This window comes from Panthera uncia, chromosome E1 (assembly GCF_023721935.1).
Source record: "Panthera uncia isolate 11264 chromosome E1, Puncia_PCG_1.0, whole genome shotgun sequence".
NCBI lineage: Eukaryota > Metazoa > Chordata > Mammalia > Carnivora > Felidae > Panthera > Panthera uncia.
Window position 1 is genome coordinate 31,292,401 of NC_064814.1, and position 16,112 is coordinate 31,308,512.

Below are 16,112 nucleotides of genomic sequence, written 5' to 3' on the forward strand. Positions count from 1 at the left end.
CAACACCCCGACACAGCTCCATGTCTGGACACCTAGCAAGTTCCACACTGGCCCACTTGTGCTGCTTCCGCAGGAGCCCATTCCACGTCTGCAGCCTCGGACACAGGATCACGTAGGGAAGACCACAAGGCTACCTTCTCCCCTGGAGCAAGCACGCCTGCTGACGCTTTTGCTGGCTATGGCTCAGGGCTGGTTCTGTGGCTGGGAGTCACAGCTGGGGCTCCCAGCAGCAGTGAACCCTCCCACCTTGGGAACCTCTTAGGTAGAAGGTCAGGCATCAGCTCTGGGTGAAAGGAGGTCTTGAGGCCCAGGCAGGAAGAGTCATCTGAACGATTTCCAGCTTCTTTTTTCTATTTCCCAGACTGTCCCCCACACCTGCCTGTGGCTGCAGGCCACCCCACACCTGGTCCTGGCCATCCCACAACCCTCTGCTGGAGCCTGCAGGCTGGGCAGCACGCTCTGCTCGTACCAATAAAGGACGGCTGGGGGGCAGGAGCTGGTTTCTGAGTTAGGCTGGGGAGGGCATGACATTTGGGCTTTGCTCCAAATGTCTAGAAGGAGCACAGCCAGGACACCGGTGGCACTAACCCCTAAGGCTCTCCTGCGGGCTCATATAAGAGAACCGAAAGAGACACTATGGATAGGAAAGGGTAGAAAAGGGGAAGATTCAGGAGAACACCTTGGCCACGCCAGCAACCTGAGCAGAAAACCAGCCAACGCATCAGTCAATATACAAAGTTTTTATGTACAAGAAAACACAATAAAGGTACTACCCAGCTAGCAGAAAGGACTGGGCACTGCCTTTAGCCTTCATTTACTCCAGAAATAAGCTGTATCTCCAAACACAACAAGCCCAAGCAGCAAGCCCAGGCTACCCTGGGAAGAGGAGGCTGAGGCTCTCGGGCCAGGAATTCAAGATATCTCTCACCTTTCTTTAGCGTCCATTGTTCTTTTTACATTTTTTTTATTTAAGTAGGCTTCACGCCCAGCACAGAGCCCAATGCGGGGCTCGAACTCACGACTGTGAGACCAAGACCTGAGGTGAGAGATGAAGAGTCAGACGCTGAACCGACCAACTGAGCCGCCCCGGTGCGCCTTGAACCTCCATCTGTAATGCAGGCTGCAGACCAGGAGTTGCCTGCGGCTCTCCGCTGGGAGACGGTGAGACAAGCCAGAAAAGAGGCCGTGTTGAGGACTGAGCTAACTGTGGGGTCACCCCAAACGGAGCTAAACCAATAAGTCTGCCTTGGGGTGACTCCCGCTTGCAGTAAATGAAATATGAAGAGGGGGACCATAGGGTCTCCAGCTTTATTGCTTCGCAGCAGGGAGGAGACCCTGCTGAAGACCAGGCAGAGGCACCGGCCTGGGATTTTCTCAGCTCTTCTGGTTCTCGGCAGGTCAATGGGGTCACCAGTCAGAAGGACGAAGGTAGGGGGACACCAGCGTTAGCCATCACGCATCTTGTCCTCTTGCCCAGGGGCCAGTGCAGCAGTGCGCTAGGACGCCATGGTTCCCGAAGGGCTCACCAGGTCCTGGGGAAGGCTTTCTCGGGCCTCCTGCATGCGGCGCCGGGCGCGACGGAAGGCCTCTGCGAGGGGAGCAAGTATAGCAGTCAGCTGCCATGCTGTGGGGGGGAGCGTGGCTGCTGCTGGTGCTGGGTGGCCGGCTGCGGGGGGCAGGGGACCTACCCAGCACACTGTGAACGGAACTCTGCTGGCTGAATCCCTCCAGACGGTCCAGCACACTCTGCATCCTTTTCCGGAGGAAACTGGACTCCATGAAGGCCCTGCACACAAACCCACCACACGGCCACAGCTGCTCTCCAGCCCTCAGGGGTAAGGCTCCCCGAGGCAGAGGCCAGGGTTACTCACCTGGATTGCTGCAGACAGTGCAGGCGGAAGGTGACGCTGCCTGTGGTCTCAGTGCGGAACCCAAAGCGGCTCAGACGCTCTCCCTGTGGTGTGCAGTTAAGACAGCATCAGGCTTCTGTGGCTTCTAGATCCCAGGAGCACGCTGGCCTCACCCCCATCCTTACTCCCATTCTCGGAGAGAATGGGGAAACCTCATTCCAGCACCCAGACTCCATCATCTCAAGGCTAACACTGGGCTCCCAACTGTAAATGAGGGGACATTCCAACCTCCCTGGAGAATAGCAGCCTTATAAGCGGCCTGCCAATCCTCTCCACCTTCGATTACTGAAGCCTCCGTGATGGGCTGGAAGGAGGGGCCAGTAACTCTGACGGGACCAGGGGAATCTCTGAGTATACTCATTTCCAGAGATCTCCTAGGATAGGAGATTTCCTAGGATCTCCTATGTCTGTACCTGGTTCAAGATGTGGCCATGACCTCCAGCTTAAACCACAGGCAGGAAGGGACTAAGTAATAATGATGCAATTAAGGGGCCTTAACCCTGATCCCACCTTCTCCAGAAGAGACAGGAACCTAAGCTCCCAGCATGAAGTCTGCCTAGAGACAAAAGTGACCTTGAAGGTTCCCGGTATCCGCACGTAGGAGAGGTCCTCCAGTTCCAGAGAGCCGCCAATGAAAAACCTCCTCAGCTCAGCCACTGTGCCAAGTTCCATGGGTCTCCACGTGGAGACTGTCAGGGTGTGAGAGCCTATGCAGAAAGGACAATGGGGCCACAGCCAGAAAGGGCATGTGGTCTCTCACTGACCCCCAGCAATGACACAGGCCTACCAACCACGAAAACACCTGACCTCTGGTGAAGGTTATCATGGGGGCTTGGGGCACCTGTTTGGAAATCAATCAGCTAGAAATTAAAAGCTCTGCCAGTTGTTACTTGCATACCCAGGTCAAGTTTCTTAACCCCCATGATCTCCATTCTCCTCACTAGTAAAACGGAAACGGTATAGCGCCTACACATGGTATACAATGGTATAGCGACCTCGCAGAGAGGTCGGCAGAATGAAACGAGACGCGCTTCGTGCAATGCCTGACAACAGAAGACAGTGGCTATTACTTCAAAATGAATGCTGATCCATCCAATACATGTGTGCCGAGAGCCCACCCTGCCTGAGCCGGTCCCTCAAGGCCGCGAGTCAAATCAGCGGAGCTCGGAGCGGACGCCACAGATGCTCAGGATGCTCTACTTTGCGGTTAGTTGCAATTTCACTCAGTTGTCTCTAACAGAGCGGGGGAAATTCCTCAAAACGAGCAAGGGATATTGCAAGTTAAATGCGTCTAATTCCTAACCGTCCCTACTTCTCACTGGAAGCGATGGAATCTTTTGGAAGTGTTAGTCTCGCTCCTAGGAGCTGGGGCACAGAGGCCACGTGGAGGGCAGGGACAAGAGGTCACCTGGGGTGGCGGGCAGCACCACAGCCCCGTAGCCTTCCACGCGATACCTCTGCCAGAAGTCCAGTGAGAGGACCTCACAGTAGAGCACAGGCCACTCTGGGAGAGCATCTGGGAGACATGAGAGAAGCAGCAGGTCACAGGAGGCCTTCACCAAGAGAGGGTACCACTAGAGGAGATGCCGGGCCCAGGATCTACTGAGCTACTCACCAGCAGATTCGTCTTCATGGAGGAAGGAGGCCTCAAATGTGAATGGGTAGGAGAAGTAAGCCACCTTATCCTAAAAAAGAGAAGTTTTATTTTATACTCGGTGTCATGGGATAGGCTAGGCCTCAACGGGAACTTGTTCTCTCCGTGGCCGATGACATACCTTCATGAGGGAAAAACTCTCACTCAAGATAGGAAATAAGAGGCTGAGAGGGGAGGGGACACCCAAATACAGGCTGCTACCATCCACAGAAAGACAAAGAGGGAGCCCTTGGACCAGGCAGCCCTGCAGAGCCCACAGAGAAGGGCCAGAGCCAGCTCTGAATCCTCCCCAGTCCTGATAATCTTCGGAGTCCTGTTCCCCTCCAGATACCCCTCTTGTTTTCCATACCAGTCCCAGGGATTTGGTGGCACAGGTCTGTGTTATTCCTGAGAGCTGCTGGAATGCTGGGCTTGACCAATCTGAAAGCCAAGGGGCATATATACAGTCAGTTGACCTGGGAGGAAGGCAAGTGGTTGAGAAAAAGACAAAGTTTCTTTATCGGTTCATTCACTCACACACTCAGTCATTCACTTAACATTTACTGAGTGTCTCCTATGTGCTATGACCCATCACTGCAGAGAGAAAAGATCCCTGTCTCTCATGGAACTGACATTCCAGTTGGCAGGGGAAACACAACAAACCAGCCAACAAGAGGCTATTGGGTAGTGACAGATGCTCTGCTAAAAATAAAACAGGCTCATTTAGACTGGATGGTGAGGGAGGACCTCTCAGAGGTGACACTTTGGCTGAGACCTAAACTCGGAAGAACCATTCGTGCAAAGATAGACAGAAAGGTTTTCAGACAAAGGAAATGATCCCCAATAGGCCCTAAGATGGAAATGAACTTGGCATGTTCAAGAACAGAAAGTCTGACTGGAATTCTGTGAGGGAGAGATAGGCAGGGGCCAGTTCATTCAGGCTCTGGAGCTTGGTTTTTACACTAAGTGGGAGGGGAAGCTGTTGGGGTTTAAAGCCGAAGAGAGACACAGCTAGCTTCCATTTTCAAAGCCATGTGGCTGTGGCGCCTGTGGCAGATGAGGTGTAAAGGAAGCAGCAGGGTAAGTAAGAAAGTTAATGCATTGGCCACGGCAGAAGATGAGAGATGCAGGTGGCTTGGTCTAGGGTGCTCGAGAGAGCAGATGTTCAGGACATCTTTTGAAGACAAAGCCGACAGAACTGCTGGTAGAATGACGGGCTGCAAGGAGCTAGAGAAAGTGAGGAATTCAGGGTGTCTCCTGGGTTTTCGGCACCAGCAACTAAGTAAATGACACGGCCATGTCCCTTAGGGAAGGGACTCTTTCCCTAAGATGGGGGAAGACCATGAAGGCAGGTTTGATGCAGGAAGGAGAATCAAGAGTCCTCTGGGTCATGCTAAGCAGAAATGACAAAAGAGGTAGCTGGATATGAGCCTGGAGCTCGGGGGAAAGGCCAAGGCTAGAGAGAAATCTGGGGGGTCTGAGACGCCATTACAAGTCATGGATGGATGGGACCACCTAGAAAGGCTGTAAAGAGAGAGTAACAGAAGGCCCAGGCCCAGCCATGGACACTCTAATGCTTTAAGACCAACAGATGAGCAAACAACCAAGGGGACTGACGAGCCACCTACAAGAAAGAAGAGAGAAGTGTGGAGCCAGAAGCCTAAAGGAGTTTCAGTGAGGAAATGCAAGCTGGGCCACGAGCTTCTGAGAGGTCATGTAGGGTGAATGCACAGAGGTCACCACAGGATTTGACAACTTGGAAGTGATCTATGACTTTGAAAAAGACAATAACTATTTCTTTGAAAAAAGGTGGGAAGGAGGCCTGACTGAATTCCTCTAGAAAATTGTCAGAATGGGTATAAAAGAGACTTATGAAAATTACTTACTAGTGGTTGGCAATTCCACAAAGAAGTGCACATAGAGATTGTCATACTCGTAGCCTTGGGCTGAAACTAAGAAAACAAGAAATGATTTCAGCTCATTCTCCTATCACCCTTAGCACCCGACTCAGTCCTGAAAGGCCTACACACTTCAGGAAGCAAGTCCCTGGAGGGCCAGGAACTCTCTGTGTTTCCAGGAAAGACTCAGGACTGAGTTTCCCAAGTAGTGCAGACAACCTGGTGCGTCCACTGCGGCTACAGGAGCTACTTCGCAGCTCTACGGGGCCCCTGCCCAAGCATCAAGGGATCTCTGTCTGGCAAGGCACTTACCTACCTCTCCGTTTACAAAGAGCCGGAGGGCACCTGGGGCAGTCTAAGGTGGAGAGAAGCGGGAAAAGATCAGGGCATCTGGGGGAGTCAGCACTTCTCCTCCAGCCTGTCCACGAACCCCAGGAAGACCTGACACCGGCCGCCAGATCTGGGTGCGTCACTATTGCGCTTCCTCCCTACCCTGCCACTCCACAGATCGGTTTCCTTCATTTCTAAAATTTGTAACAGAAAAGAAAGCACATAATTTAAAGGGTGAGGAGGGCAATGAAGTATGGAGAGTTTACAGGAATAGCCAAGGGAAGCAACAACCGCCGCCCTTCGCCATACAGGGTTGGGGGGCGCAGCTGGACACCCCTGTTCCCTTTCGACCCCTGGTCAAGGAAGGAGGGAGCTCACTTTTTGAATTACTTGTGTTTTCTTATCTAACTTTTTAACACTGCCCGTCTACTGTTAATGCAATATAGAAATAACGAATTGGTTTGGGGAGAGAGGGAGACTGCTGGGTAATCCTGTGCTTGTTTCCTGACCTAGGAATGGAACTCCCGGAATAAAGAAGACAAAAAAAAATAAAGAAGACAGGACCACAGAATGACTGACATAAACTATTTTGTTTTGGTTGTTTAAGAGCTAAATTATTTGACAAACAGAAATGATTCCCCTTCCCTCTCCATGGGGCATCTTAGGAAAAATATCCACATGAAGAATGAGGAAGACATTTTTCTTCCCTACATTAATTTTTAAAAACAATTATAAAGGAACACCTGCATGTGTTAACCACTGATAAAAACGTAAAACTACTAAGTTTAGGGAATGCAAAATAAACATTCCTGACGTACCCCTCTCACCACCCAACCCCCACCCCAGAGAAAGCAATCCATAGCACGTGTGCCCTTTTAGAACCTTTTCCCTGACATTTTCTTTTTCATTAATGGTTCTGTCAATATGCTGTATTTCAAAACACGTAACAAGAACTGTGCTCTACATGCTATCCTCTGACTTCCTTCTGGCATAAAGAATATGTCCTTTAAGAAACGTGCTATTACTCAGCCACAGTCCAAATGCCCTGGCCAAACCCAGCTCGTGGTGCTGCGGGCAGCCACGCTACTCACCATCTCAAAGTCAGTGCCCACCAGGCTGCTGAGATATTCCTTGTGGCGGCCGTAGAGCTGAGGAAACAAACCACATGAAAACTAAAGATGCAGCCCCAGCCAGGCCATGGGTCAGGTCTGAATGGGTGGGAGAAAAGAAGCTGTGGCAGGAAATGCCGCAGAGAGCTGGAGGCCTAAGCATCCAAGCCACTGACTTTTAAATTAAATTAAATTAAATTTTTTGAGAGAGAGAGACGAGAGAGAGAGAGCGAGCGTGCACATGAACAGGGGCCGGGGGAAGGGTCAGAAGGAGAGGGAGAGGGAGAGAGAGAATCTTAAGCAGGCGCCACATCCAACGTGAAGCCCGACGTGGGGATCGATCTCACAACTGCGAGATCATGACCTGAGCCGAAATGAAGAATCAGACACTTAACTGACTGAGCCACCCAGGCACCCCAAACACTACTATCACTGACATTTTAAAGTGAAGCACAGAGGCTCTGGAGTCTGCTGGTCTGGGACCAAATCCTGGCTTTTGCACTTACAAGCCCATGACCTTGGGCAGACTTCTTAGCTTTTCAATCTCAGTCTCCTCATTTATAAAATGGTCATAATAAAAGTATTCACCTCAAAGGGTTGTAGTATTGTCTAAATGAAATAAAGCATGTGAGGGGCCTAGCAAAGCTTGGCAAACACTCAAAATAAATAGTCATTGTTATCATGTTATGTGATCAAAAACTTGTGGCTGACACTCAGCAGTGCTTCCCATGTAAGAAAGACTGCAACTGCGCACATCAACCTCGGACGTGGGCTCAGCTCCTGGGCACCAAGGCTCGTCCCCGCGCTCGGAACGAACTCGCTCTTACATCCTTGAACACACGTTGCTCCCGCTCCTCTTCCTCCGGCTGTGCAAGGGAGGACACGTTGTCGATAGTATACTTCCACAGCTCCTGCTTCTCTCCCTCGGTCTCAATTCTGTCAGGTCAAACCACAAAAAGACCAACTCTCACCAACGATGAAAAAGGCCAAATGATGAGGAGAGAGAAACAAAGTGGAAGAGCAGAAAGGGCATCAGAGTGGACACAGAGTATAGGTCCGGGGCCCCTTTCTGCCTCACAGTCACGGGGAAGCCCTAAAGCACAACTTCCCTGGCACCCGGTTCTCTCACCCGAAAAAACAGACAGGTAGGTTTAGGTCATTTCTAATTTATTGTCCTGTTATTGTAAGACATGGAGGCAGGAATAGCCAGCCCAGAGGAGGAGATGTGGCTGAGCTCCCCTCGCCCTGTTCAGGCCGGTCCCTTCATGTAGCGGCACCGAGGATTATTTTCACTTAACTACACCACCGAAGTTATCCCTTTCAAACTGGTATAGCTGCACACTTTCTGAGAACGGGGTCCCCACGATCCTATGAGTCTATCAGAAAACAGAATACGAACCATTGCCTGGGAATAAGGAAATCAGAGAAGATGAAGGACTTCTCAGAATCTCAACTAGGGGCCAGAAGTGAAGTCAAGGGAAGGAATGCCAGTCTCCACTCTCCCTTTCTTCTTTCCCTCACCTGTAGGGTCCTTTGAGGCCGGTGAAGTCAGGTTTTACTGTGATCACACCATTGCTGTCCACCTTCAGAGTACAGAGGACATGTTCATACTTCTTATAGCCAAGCCTAGATACCAGAAAATCAACACCCAGGTTCAGGACCACTGGTCCCACCTCCAGAGAGAGGAAGACATAGTCAGCCCACGTCAGGCGAGAGGACAGAGGCTATAGCGAGAACTGTCATATACCTTCTTCTGAGTACAACTAAGAAGTAAAAGAGGAAAAAGTCCCTCCCTCCCACATACCCCAGGATGACTGTAACGGGTAGGTGATGGTTAGCGAGGGAAGAGGAGGAGAATCTGAGCTGGGGGCTGAGAGGCTTCACTCACTTTCCATAGGGCCCCAGGTCTGCCATGATGTACATTGTCTGAAGAGGGGTGTTGATGACATGGTTGTTCCTGACAAATTCTTCTGATGGTTCCCAGGTGACAATTCGCGACTTGAGGATGCCGCCCTCCCTGGGAGACACCGCAGGAAGGGTCACTTCCCCGGCACCTCCTAAGGAGCCTAAAGGAGGAATCTAGGGGAGCACACCCAGGGAGGACCTACTGCAGAATGGGAAGCTCGAGTGGGTGAACATATCCGGATATTGGCCTGGAAGGACTACAAAGGCCCCCCCACCTTCCCCCATACAGATTTGCACTCACATCCCTCGCCTGTCCTGCCGTCGCCGCCTGACATTTGCCATTCGCTCAACCAAGAACGATGGCACCTCCCGGGCTGCGGTGGTCATTTTCTGACAGTGCTAGGAGAAGAGAGCAGCCCTGTGTGATCCATCTGGTCAGGGCCACATGGGATCAGGTACTGAAGGCAAGCCTTCCTTCTGAAACCTCATCTGGGACCCGAATCTAACAGTCACACCTCACAACTGTATGTGTCAGTGGAGGAGAGCAGTAGCACAAACATGGCACAGAAGATTCCTACCATGCCTTGGTTTGCTCCAAGATTTTAGCAGCATATCAGCCTTCAGAAATGAGTTTCTTTATGATAATATTAAAAGGAGTCTGCAATCTCTGAGTACACACCAACAAAAAGTTGGGCGAGTGTGCCTGGTAGCTGTTGACATTACCAGGTACTTGGAAGATGCCAAATGGGATACAAAGTATCGCGTGAAAAGTCCTTTGCATGGGTAATTCAGCACTAAGTGTAATGTCATTTACTTTTCTAAAATAGAAAACCCAAATTTTATATGCTACCAACCCAGAGCCTTCCTAACATAAGCACCAATCTTTCAAAAACATTCATTTAATACCTGCTCCTTGCAGAGCTACAAGGTCATAGACAAAAATCAGAAAATACAGGCTCCAATCTCAAGGAGCTTAACATTTCCCGGGAAGAAAGAACATGTCCTACAGGGACGAACACGTAAAGCAAGTCCACAAGGGTACGTGAGCCGCTCCCGGGGGCTGTACTGAATCCCTCTTCAAACCCACAGACTCAGAGTTGTGGCTGCATCCCCTGATGAGTTTTATCTAGATGGTTCAGGACTCCACCCACCTGTGTCATCTCATGATGAACGGAGGAAGTCCAGCCCAGGGGCTGCTTCCCTCGGGTCCGTAGTCTGCAAGCCTATCATTAGACACACTACCAGCTTCCCCGGGCCCTCTAGCAGGTGGAGAAGGAGCAGCCACACCACCCGAAAACTGTGCCCACTGTCCAGCTTGGCTGCCAGCAGCACGAGGCAGTTCCTACATAGGCTGTCTGTTGCCCCTTAACAGGCTTCTGGCTTAACATACAGAACCCGGTGAGACCAGAAGCTAGGGGAGGAAAAGGAGAAGGAAGCCATGGGACCCCAGAAAAAACCAATACCTCCTCCACATTGGTGTATCTATCAGAGTCAGTGTAGGTAAAAATCCGTCGGTTCTTCCTGCCACCCGAAGCCTCCAGCTTCAGGATCTCTTGACGGTACTGATGATCCAAAGGGTTCTGACAGGCCGCTTCATTTCGGTACAGATCCACTTCAAACTGAGGTAACAAGGACACAGAGATGTACTGAGAATATGTCAAACTTTTGTCCCTGTAACTGTTTAGTCAAATCAGTTCTATAGAGTTAATGCTATTTGGGGCGCGTGGGTGGCTCAGTCGGTTAAGCGACCGACTTGAGCTCAGGTCATGATCTCGCGGATCGTGGGTTCAAGCCCCGCATCAGGCTCTGTGCTGACAGCTCAGAACCTGGAGCCTGCTTCAGATTTTGTGTCTCCCGCTCTCTCTGCCCCTCCCCCACTCACACTCTGTCTCTCTCTCTCCCTCAAAAACTAAATAAACATTAAAAAGAAATTTAATTATAGAGTTAATGCTATTTGACATGTTTTCATAGCCAATTTCCATTTATCTGAATGAATGCAGGGCAAGGGATCCAAGAATGTTAGATCTAAAAGGAACCAGAGTGATGGTCTAATCCAACTTTGCTGTTACAGATGGCAGATTTCACCCAGAGGTGAAAAGTGCCTTACCCAGGATCATAAAACAGGGTAGCGTTGGTCACTATGTTATACTGCCCTTTAAACACATCAGGGGAATGTATAAACTGCTATAACTTTCTGGAAATTAGACAATATGTGTCAAGAACCTTTCCCTGCTACCAGCCAGGTGGAGGTAGACCAGGTAGAGGTAGGTAAGTGACACTGGCTTACCTGGCTAAAGAGCTTCTCCTGCCACCCAATCACGACCTCTTCCTCTTCCTCTTCCTCTGAGCGGTGTCCACCTCCAAAGACCACAGAGTGAGTCAAACGTCTGAGTCAAATCAGCACCACTTCTTGCTCTGTGATTGGTTATTACTGAAGTCCCTGCTCTAATATTTGCCACAAAACCAGCTGGAGTTTGGGGATTTATTAAGCACTCACTCTAAACAAAGGTTAGAGAGGCTGTGGATATATGTAGAAGCCAGGATTAGGACCCAAGAAGTTTTAATTACTACTTCAATTTGAATAAAAGGAAGTCGTGGCTCCCAGGAATTACTTAATCTAATTCAGTGTCAGGAGTCAAATTTAGATATGGGCTGAATACCTCTTTCTCAATCCCAATTGTCTACATTTGCTAGATAGGAACCCTGGTGTTTTTACCTTTACTGTTCCTGAAACCATATATCTAGAACCACAAGCCCTATAACCTTTAGACCAAGTGCCAGAAGAGAGGAGGAAAGGTGAGTATTTAAAGAACCAAATTGAATACACTCTTAGCTGAGTATGCCTTTTTCAGAGACACATGCTTCACAACCCACCAGCCCACCCTTGCCCAAGAATATATCTGAACAGAAACAACAAAAGCAGAGAGATTAGTGATTTAACACAAACACACTGTCCTCTCTTCCTCACTCTTCTGGCTTCCAAGATAAGGTAAACTGCAAGATACCAGTTGATGTTAATATGTTCCCTTTTCAAGCAGATGCCAATTAAGAATTATTTTTAAATAGTGTGTATGTGTGTGTGATATAGATATAGGTATAGATATATGTAAAACTTCAAGTTATTTTTAGGGGCGCCTGGGTGGCTCAATCAGTTGAGCATCTGACTTCGGCTCAGGTCATGATGTCACAGCTCGTGAGTTTGAGCCCCGCATCAGATTCTGTGCTGACAGCTTGGAGCTGGACCTGCTTCAGATTCTGTGTCTCCCTCTCTCTCTGCCCCTAACCCACTCTCATTCTGTCTCAAAAATAAATAAACATTAAAAAAATTTTTTTAAGTTGTTTTTAAAAGCGTGTGTATATATAATATACACATATATTAGGAATTTGGGGCATATTTTCTCTTAGAAAAAAATGCCACAAGCAGTATTTAGGTTTCTAGCCAGATTTATAACATATCTAAGGTATAATCTTTGTTATTTTACTACATTTGACCACAATTCGGATCAACTCCTGATGGCAAGAATCAGGTCTTACTCAATTTCCATACACAACATAATGGAGCAATTAAAACTGCTTGGGATCAAATCCTTGCTTCAACATTTACCAGCCGTGTGACCGTGTGACCGTGGGCAAGGAACTCAACCTCTCTATGTCTTTTCTTAGACTACAGAACCGGGTCTACTAGGTCTTAAAAGGTTACTACCGCCCCAGGCCCTTCCCCAGATCCCCAAAGGGTCGCATCACCACCAAACACCCACTGGCAGTTGGGTGAGGCCTAAAAGTGGCCAAGTCTATGAGGTCCTTCCCAGGCTGGGCAGCAGGATGGTAACGGAGGAAGTTGCTTGATGTGATTCTTTGCAGGTGGACTCTGTCAGGAAAAGAAAAGCCCGAAATACTGATTACAAGACATACAACCTGGAGACGAACAAAGAGCAAAGATGGGGGGGTGGGGGTGGGGGAACCAAAAGAAAGAAGAGGGCGGGGCTACCAAGGTGGGCCTGGTGCACCTGAGCGCGGCCCGGGATCCTAAGGGAAAGGGTGCCGATTAGAGAGTGTATTGGGTACACAGAGCTCCGAGGAATTTGAGAAGGGCAGAGACTTGAGAGGGCTTGGACAGGTCTGGAAGTTGTGAGTGGAGAGGGTTGAGGGTAGTGAGGGAGACGCGAGGAGACCAGAAAGGCAGAGATCAGGATTGAAAGCGGAAGTGGGCACTCAGCAAACAAGTGAGGTTCAGGCTCGAATTATTTGAGAGTATAAAAGCACAGGGCTCTGGGACGATGCGACTACCGGAGACGCAAGTTGCGCACGGGGTCCCGGGAGCGATACACAGCCTCCCCGGTGTCAGTGCTCCAAACTGTCTCCGCCATGACAGCTGCGACTCGTCGCGACAGCGCCGGAAAGCGCATAGCCCCCAGTTCCCCTGGCAACGGAGACGCGGGGTTTGGGAGGCGATGGAGGTGCTGCGCGCGCAACCTACGGTTCCTGGCACGGCGCTGCAGGCGAGCGACCGGAGCTGGCGGGACTCTGCCGGACCTATTGGGTGCGGTCAGGTTGTGGTACCTCTGGATCATGTGCGTGCGACCTTATCGCATGTACGTGCGACAAAGCTCGTTCACACCCAGGACCGGATTTGGTGCCCTTTACAAGTGAGAAAACTAAAGCAGCACCATCGACTCCTTTCACAATGGTGAAATGGTGATTCCGAAATGGTGATGGAGATTCAGACCCAGGTGACCTGAGTCCTCGACTCGACTTGTCTTATCACGCCACACTGCCTTCCACTGATGCTCAAAAACTTTGACCTGAAAATCGGTGAACGTGATTCAGAATGCACCCATTCTTTCAGAGAAGGCGTTGGCACTTATTCAGACATGAAAATATATTCTTGGAAGAAAACAAAAAAAGTGTCAGAAGAGTTATTAGTCCTTGAATTGGTATTCCCTGAGCCGGAGAAAGAAGGAACAAGGAAGCTAACAGTAAGGAAGGAATATTTGTTATTATTGAACTGTTTTTTCCCCTGAATGTGTTGGTTCCGGATATTTAAACCATCTTAAGAAATTGCACTAGCCTCCTGAAAAGCCAACAAAGTGCTATCGAAAGTCATGTTTCATTGGCCATCAAAGCAAGACACACCATTATATGGAGTATGGCTCTCTGGCACCTTGAGGTATATCAACAGTTACCGAACTCTGACATTTGCTACTCCCCCAACAGAGTAAGCAATTGTCCCCTGAACTCAGCAATCTCTTGCCAGTTTGATTATATGGCTTTGGGAGCCCTGGGCAACCTAGCTGCTGTTGTGTAACACCGAGGACTTAACCATAATAATAGCACCATTTATTTAGCATCCAGTACAGCCTGGGTGCTTTGTTTGCATTGTCCCTAATCCTCATAGAAACCCCTTAAGTAGGGTTACTCCCATTTAAAGGATGACATTAGGGAAGGCCAGGGTTTAAAAGGCTTATTAAGATTGAACTCTAGTAAATGGTGAAGGAGCTGGGATTCCAGCCCAGGTCTGTCTTTTGAAGCCTGAACACCTTCCAGTCTGCCTTGCAGCCTCTCACCCACCATTTTATTTCAAAAGAGCACACAGTTTCCAATGTGAGAAATAATTATTTCAACAGATGAAACTGGAGGCAGAATTCTAGCTCGTAAGAAATGGTCTAATTTTTCCTTTTAAAGTTGTAAATAGACAACACTATGCCACATGAACAACAAATGATAAAGGTAGAGGATGCATCAAGAGTTTAGTTTATTGGGGCACCTGGGTGGCTCAGTTGGTTAAGTGCCTGACTTTGGCTCAGGTCGTGATCTCACAATTTGTGAGTTTGAGACCTGTATCAGGCTCTGCACTGACAGCTCAGAGCCTGGAGCCTGCTTTGGATTCTGTGTGTGTGTGTGTGTGTGTGTGTGCGCCTCCTGCCCTGCCTGTGTGTGCTCTCTCTCTCTCTCTCAAAAACAAACGTTAAAAAAAAAAAAAAAAGTTTAGTTTGCAACCAAATCAAACTTATAGCCAAGTCAATCTGACATAATTATAAGCAAAATAGGAACTGTACCACATGGTATGGAAACATAAGTTATTGTATAAGTAACTATAAATGAATTATTTTTATACTGGTAAACGAGATTTTTGTATTTTCTCTTTGTTTACTGGTATCTATATATCAGGATTCTTAAACCTGGGGTCTATGACTGAGGCTCAATGGGTCTATTAAGTCTTTCCCTAGAATTTTGTGGCATGCATTTTCTGGAACAAGTTCATGGCTTTTATCAGATTCTGAAAGGAGTTTGTACTGTGATATCAGGAATGGTGTGCTTCCCACTACACATATATACTGACATCTTGTTAAGAGTCAAAAGTTTGGGTTGTATCGGATAAAGGACAAAATCTCTTGAACCATCACCAGCAACCCTACCACCCTCATCTGGATGGCTCAGAGTTGACATTTACTGTGTTTTCCCTAAAATAACACCATCATGTGGAGAAACTGGTTTAGAAAGCATTTGTACAAACCATCATGAAGGGCAAATATTGCCTTCATATCACATATTTATAAACCAAGACATTAATTAAATTTCTCACATTCTTATGACAAGGAAGCACAGAACCTGGGCTTATATTAAAGGTGTTCTGACTCCAGTCTGTGGGCTTTTCTTTGCATTTTGATTTTTTTAATGTTTATTTTTGAGAGAGAGAGAGAGAGAGAGAGAGAGGCAGAGAGAGAGGGAGACACAGAATCCAAAGCAGGCTGCAGGCTCTGAGCCGTCAGCACGGAGTTTGGGCTCTCCTTTGAATTGTGCTGTTTCCTTATATCTACTCCTGCCCCAACCCCTTCCCTAATTTTTTCATTACAAAACCAGTGAGCCACATCAGAACAGTCCAACACTGTCCCTTTCCCCTCCCCAACTTGTACTTTATAGCTTACTTGGGCTCTCCTTACTCCTTACTTAATAAGACTTTAGGAAAGCATGAAAGGAAGAACATTATTATAGTTCTTCAAAAACTTGTCTCAGTCCCCCAGTGTCCATGCTGTGTGCCTAATAAATATCCCTCAAACTCACCAGTCCCAGGAAGAGATCCTCCTGAATGAAACAACCTTAGGAGGCATAATAGGATTGATTTCTGCTTTATTCTCTTTTTCTCCAACTTTGAAGATGGAGGAAGGGGCCATGAAATGTAGACATGCCAATTATAAAATTGTTTTAATGTTTATTTTATTTTTAAGAGAGACAGAGCATGAGCAGGGGATGGGCAGAGAGAGAGAGGGAGACACAGAATCCGAAGCAGGCTCCAGGCTCTATGCCGTCAGCACAGAGCCCAATGCAG

The 16,112-nt window shown here is 48.5% G+C and overlaps 1 protein-coding gene across 2 annotated transcripts; it reads right to left on the minus strand.

The window, feature by feature from the left end:
* Positions 1-725: 725 nt before the first annotated feature.
* MKS1 (MKS transition zone complex subunit 1) lies at positions 726-13,199 on the minus strand. 2 transcript variants are annotated; one of them, XM_049636518.1, is made up of 18 exons: positions 13,073-13,199; positions 12,544-12,653; positions 11,073-11,143; positions 10,249-10,404; positions 9,087-9,184; positions 8,769-8,897; positions 8,402-8,506; positions 7,708-7,816; positions 6,863-6,919; positions 5,754-5,796; positions 5,430-5,495; positions 3,914-3,984; positions 3,526-3,595; positions 3,319-3,426; positions 2,484-2,617; positions 1,872-1,954; positions 1,689-1,786; positions 726-1,588 (listed from the first exon to the last, which is right to left on the minus strand). In XM_049636518.1, the coding sequence occupies exons 1-18, from the start codon at positions 13,189-13,191 to the stop codon at positions 1,497-1,499; spliced, it is 1,719 nt and encodes a 572-aa protein (XP_049492475.1). In that variant the 5' UTR covers positions 13,192-13,199; the 3' UTR covers positions 726-1,496. The 2 variants fall into 2 exon arrangements, with proteins under 2 accessions (XP_049492475.1, XP_049492474.1); XM_049636517.1 differs by lacking the exons at positions 9,087-9,184; positions 11,073-11,143; positions 12,544-12,653; positions 13,073-13,199 and having other exon boundaries at positions 10,249-10,341.
* Between the last annotated feature and the right edge of the window lie 2,913 nt (positions 13,200-16,112).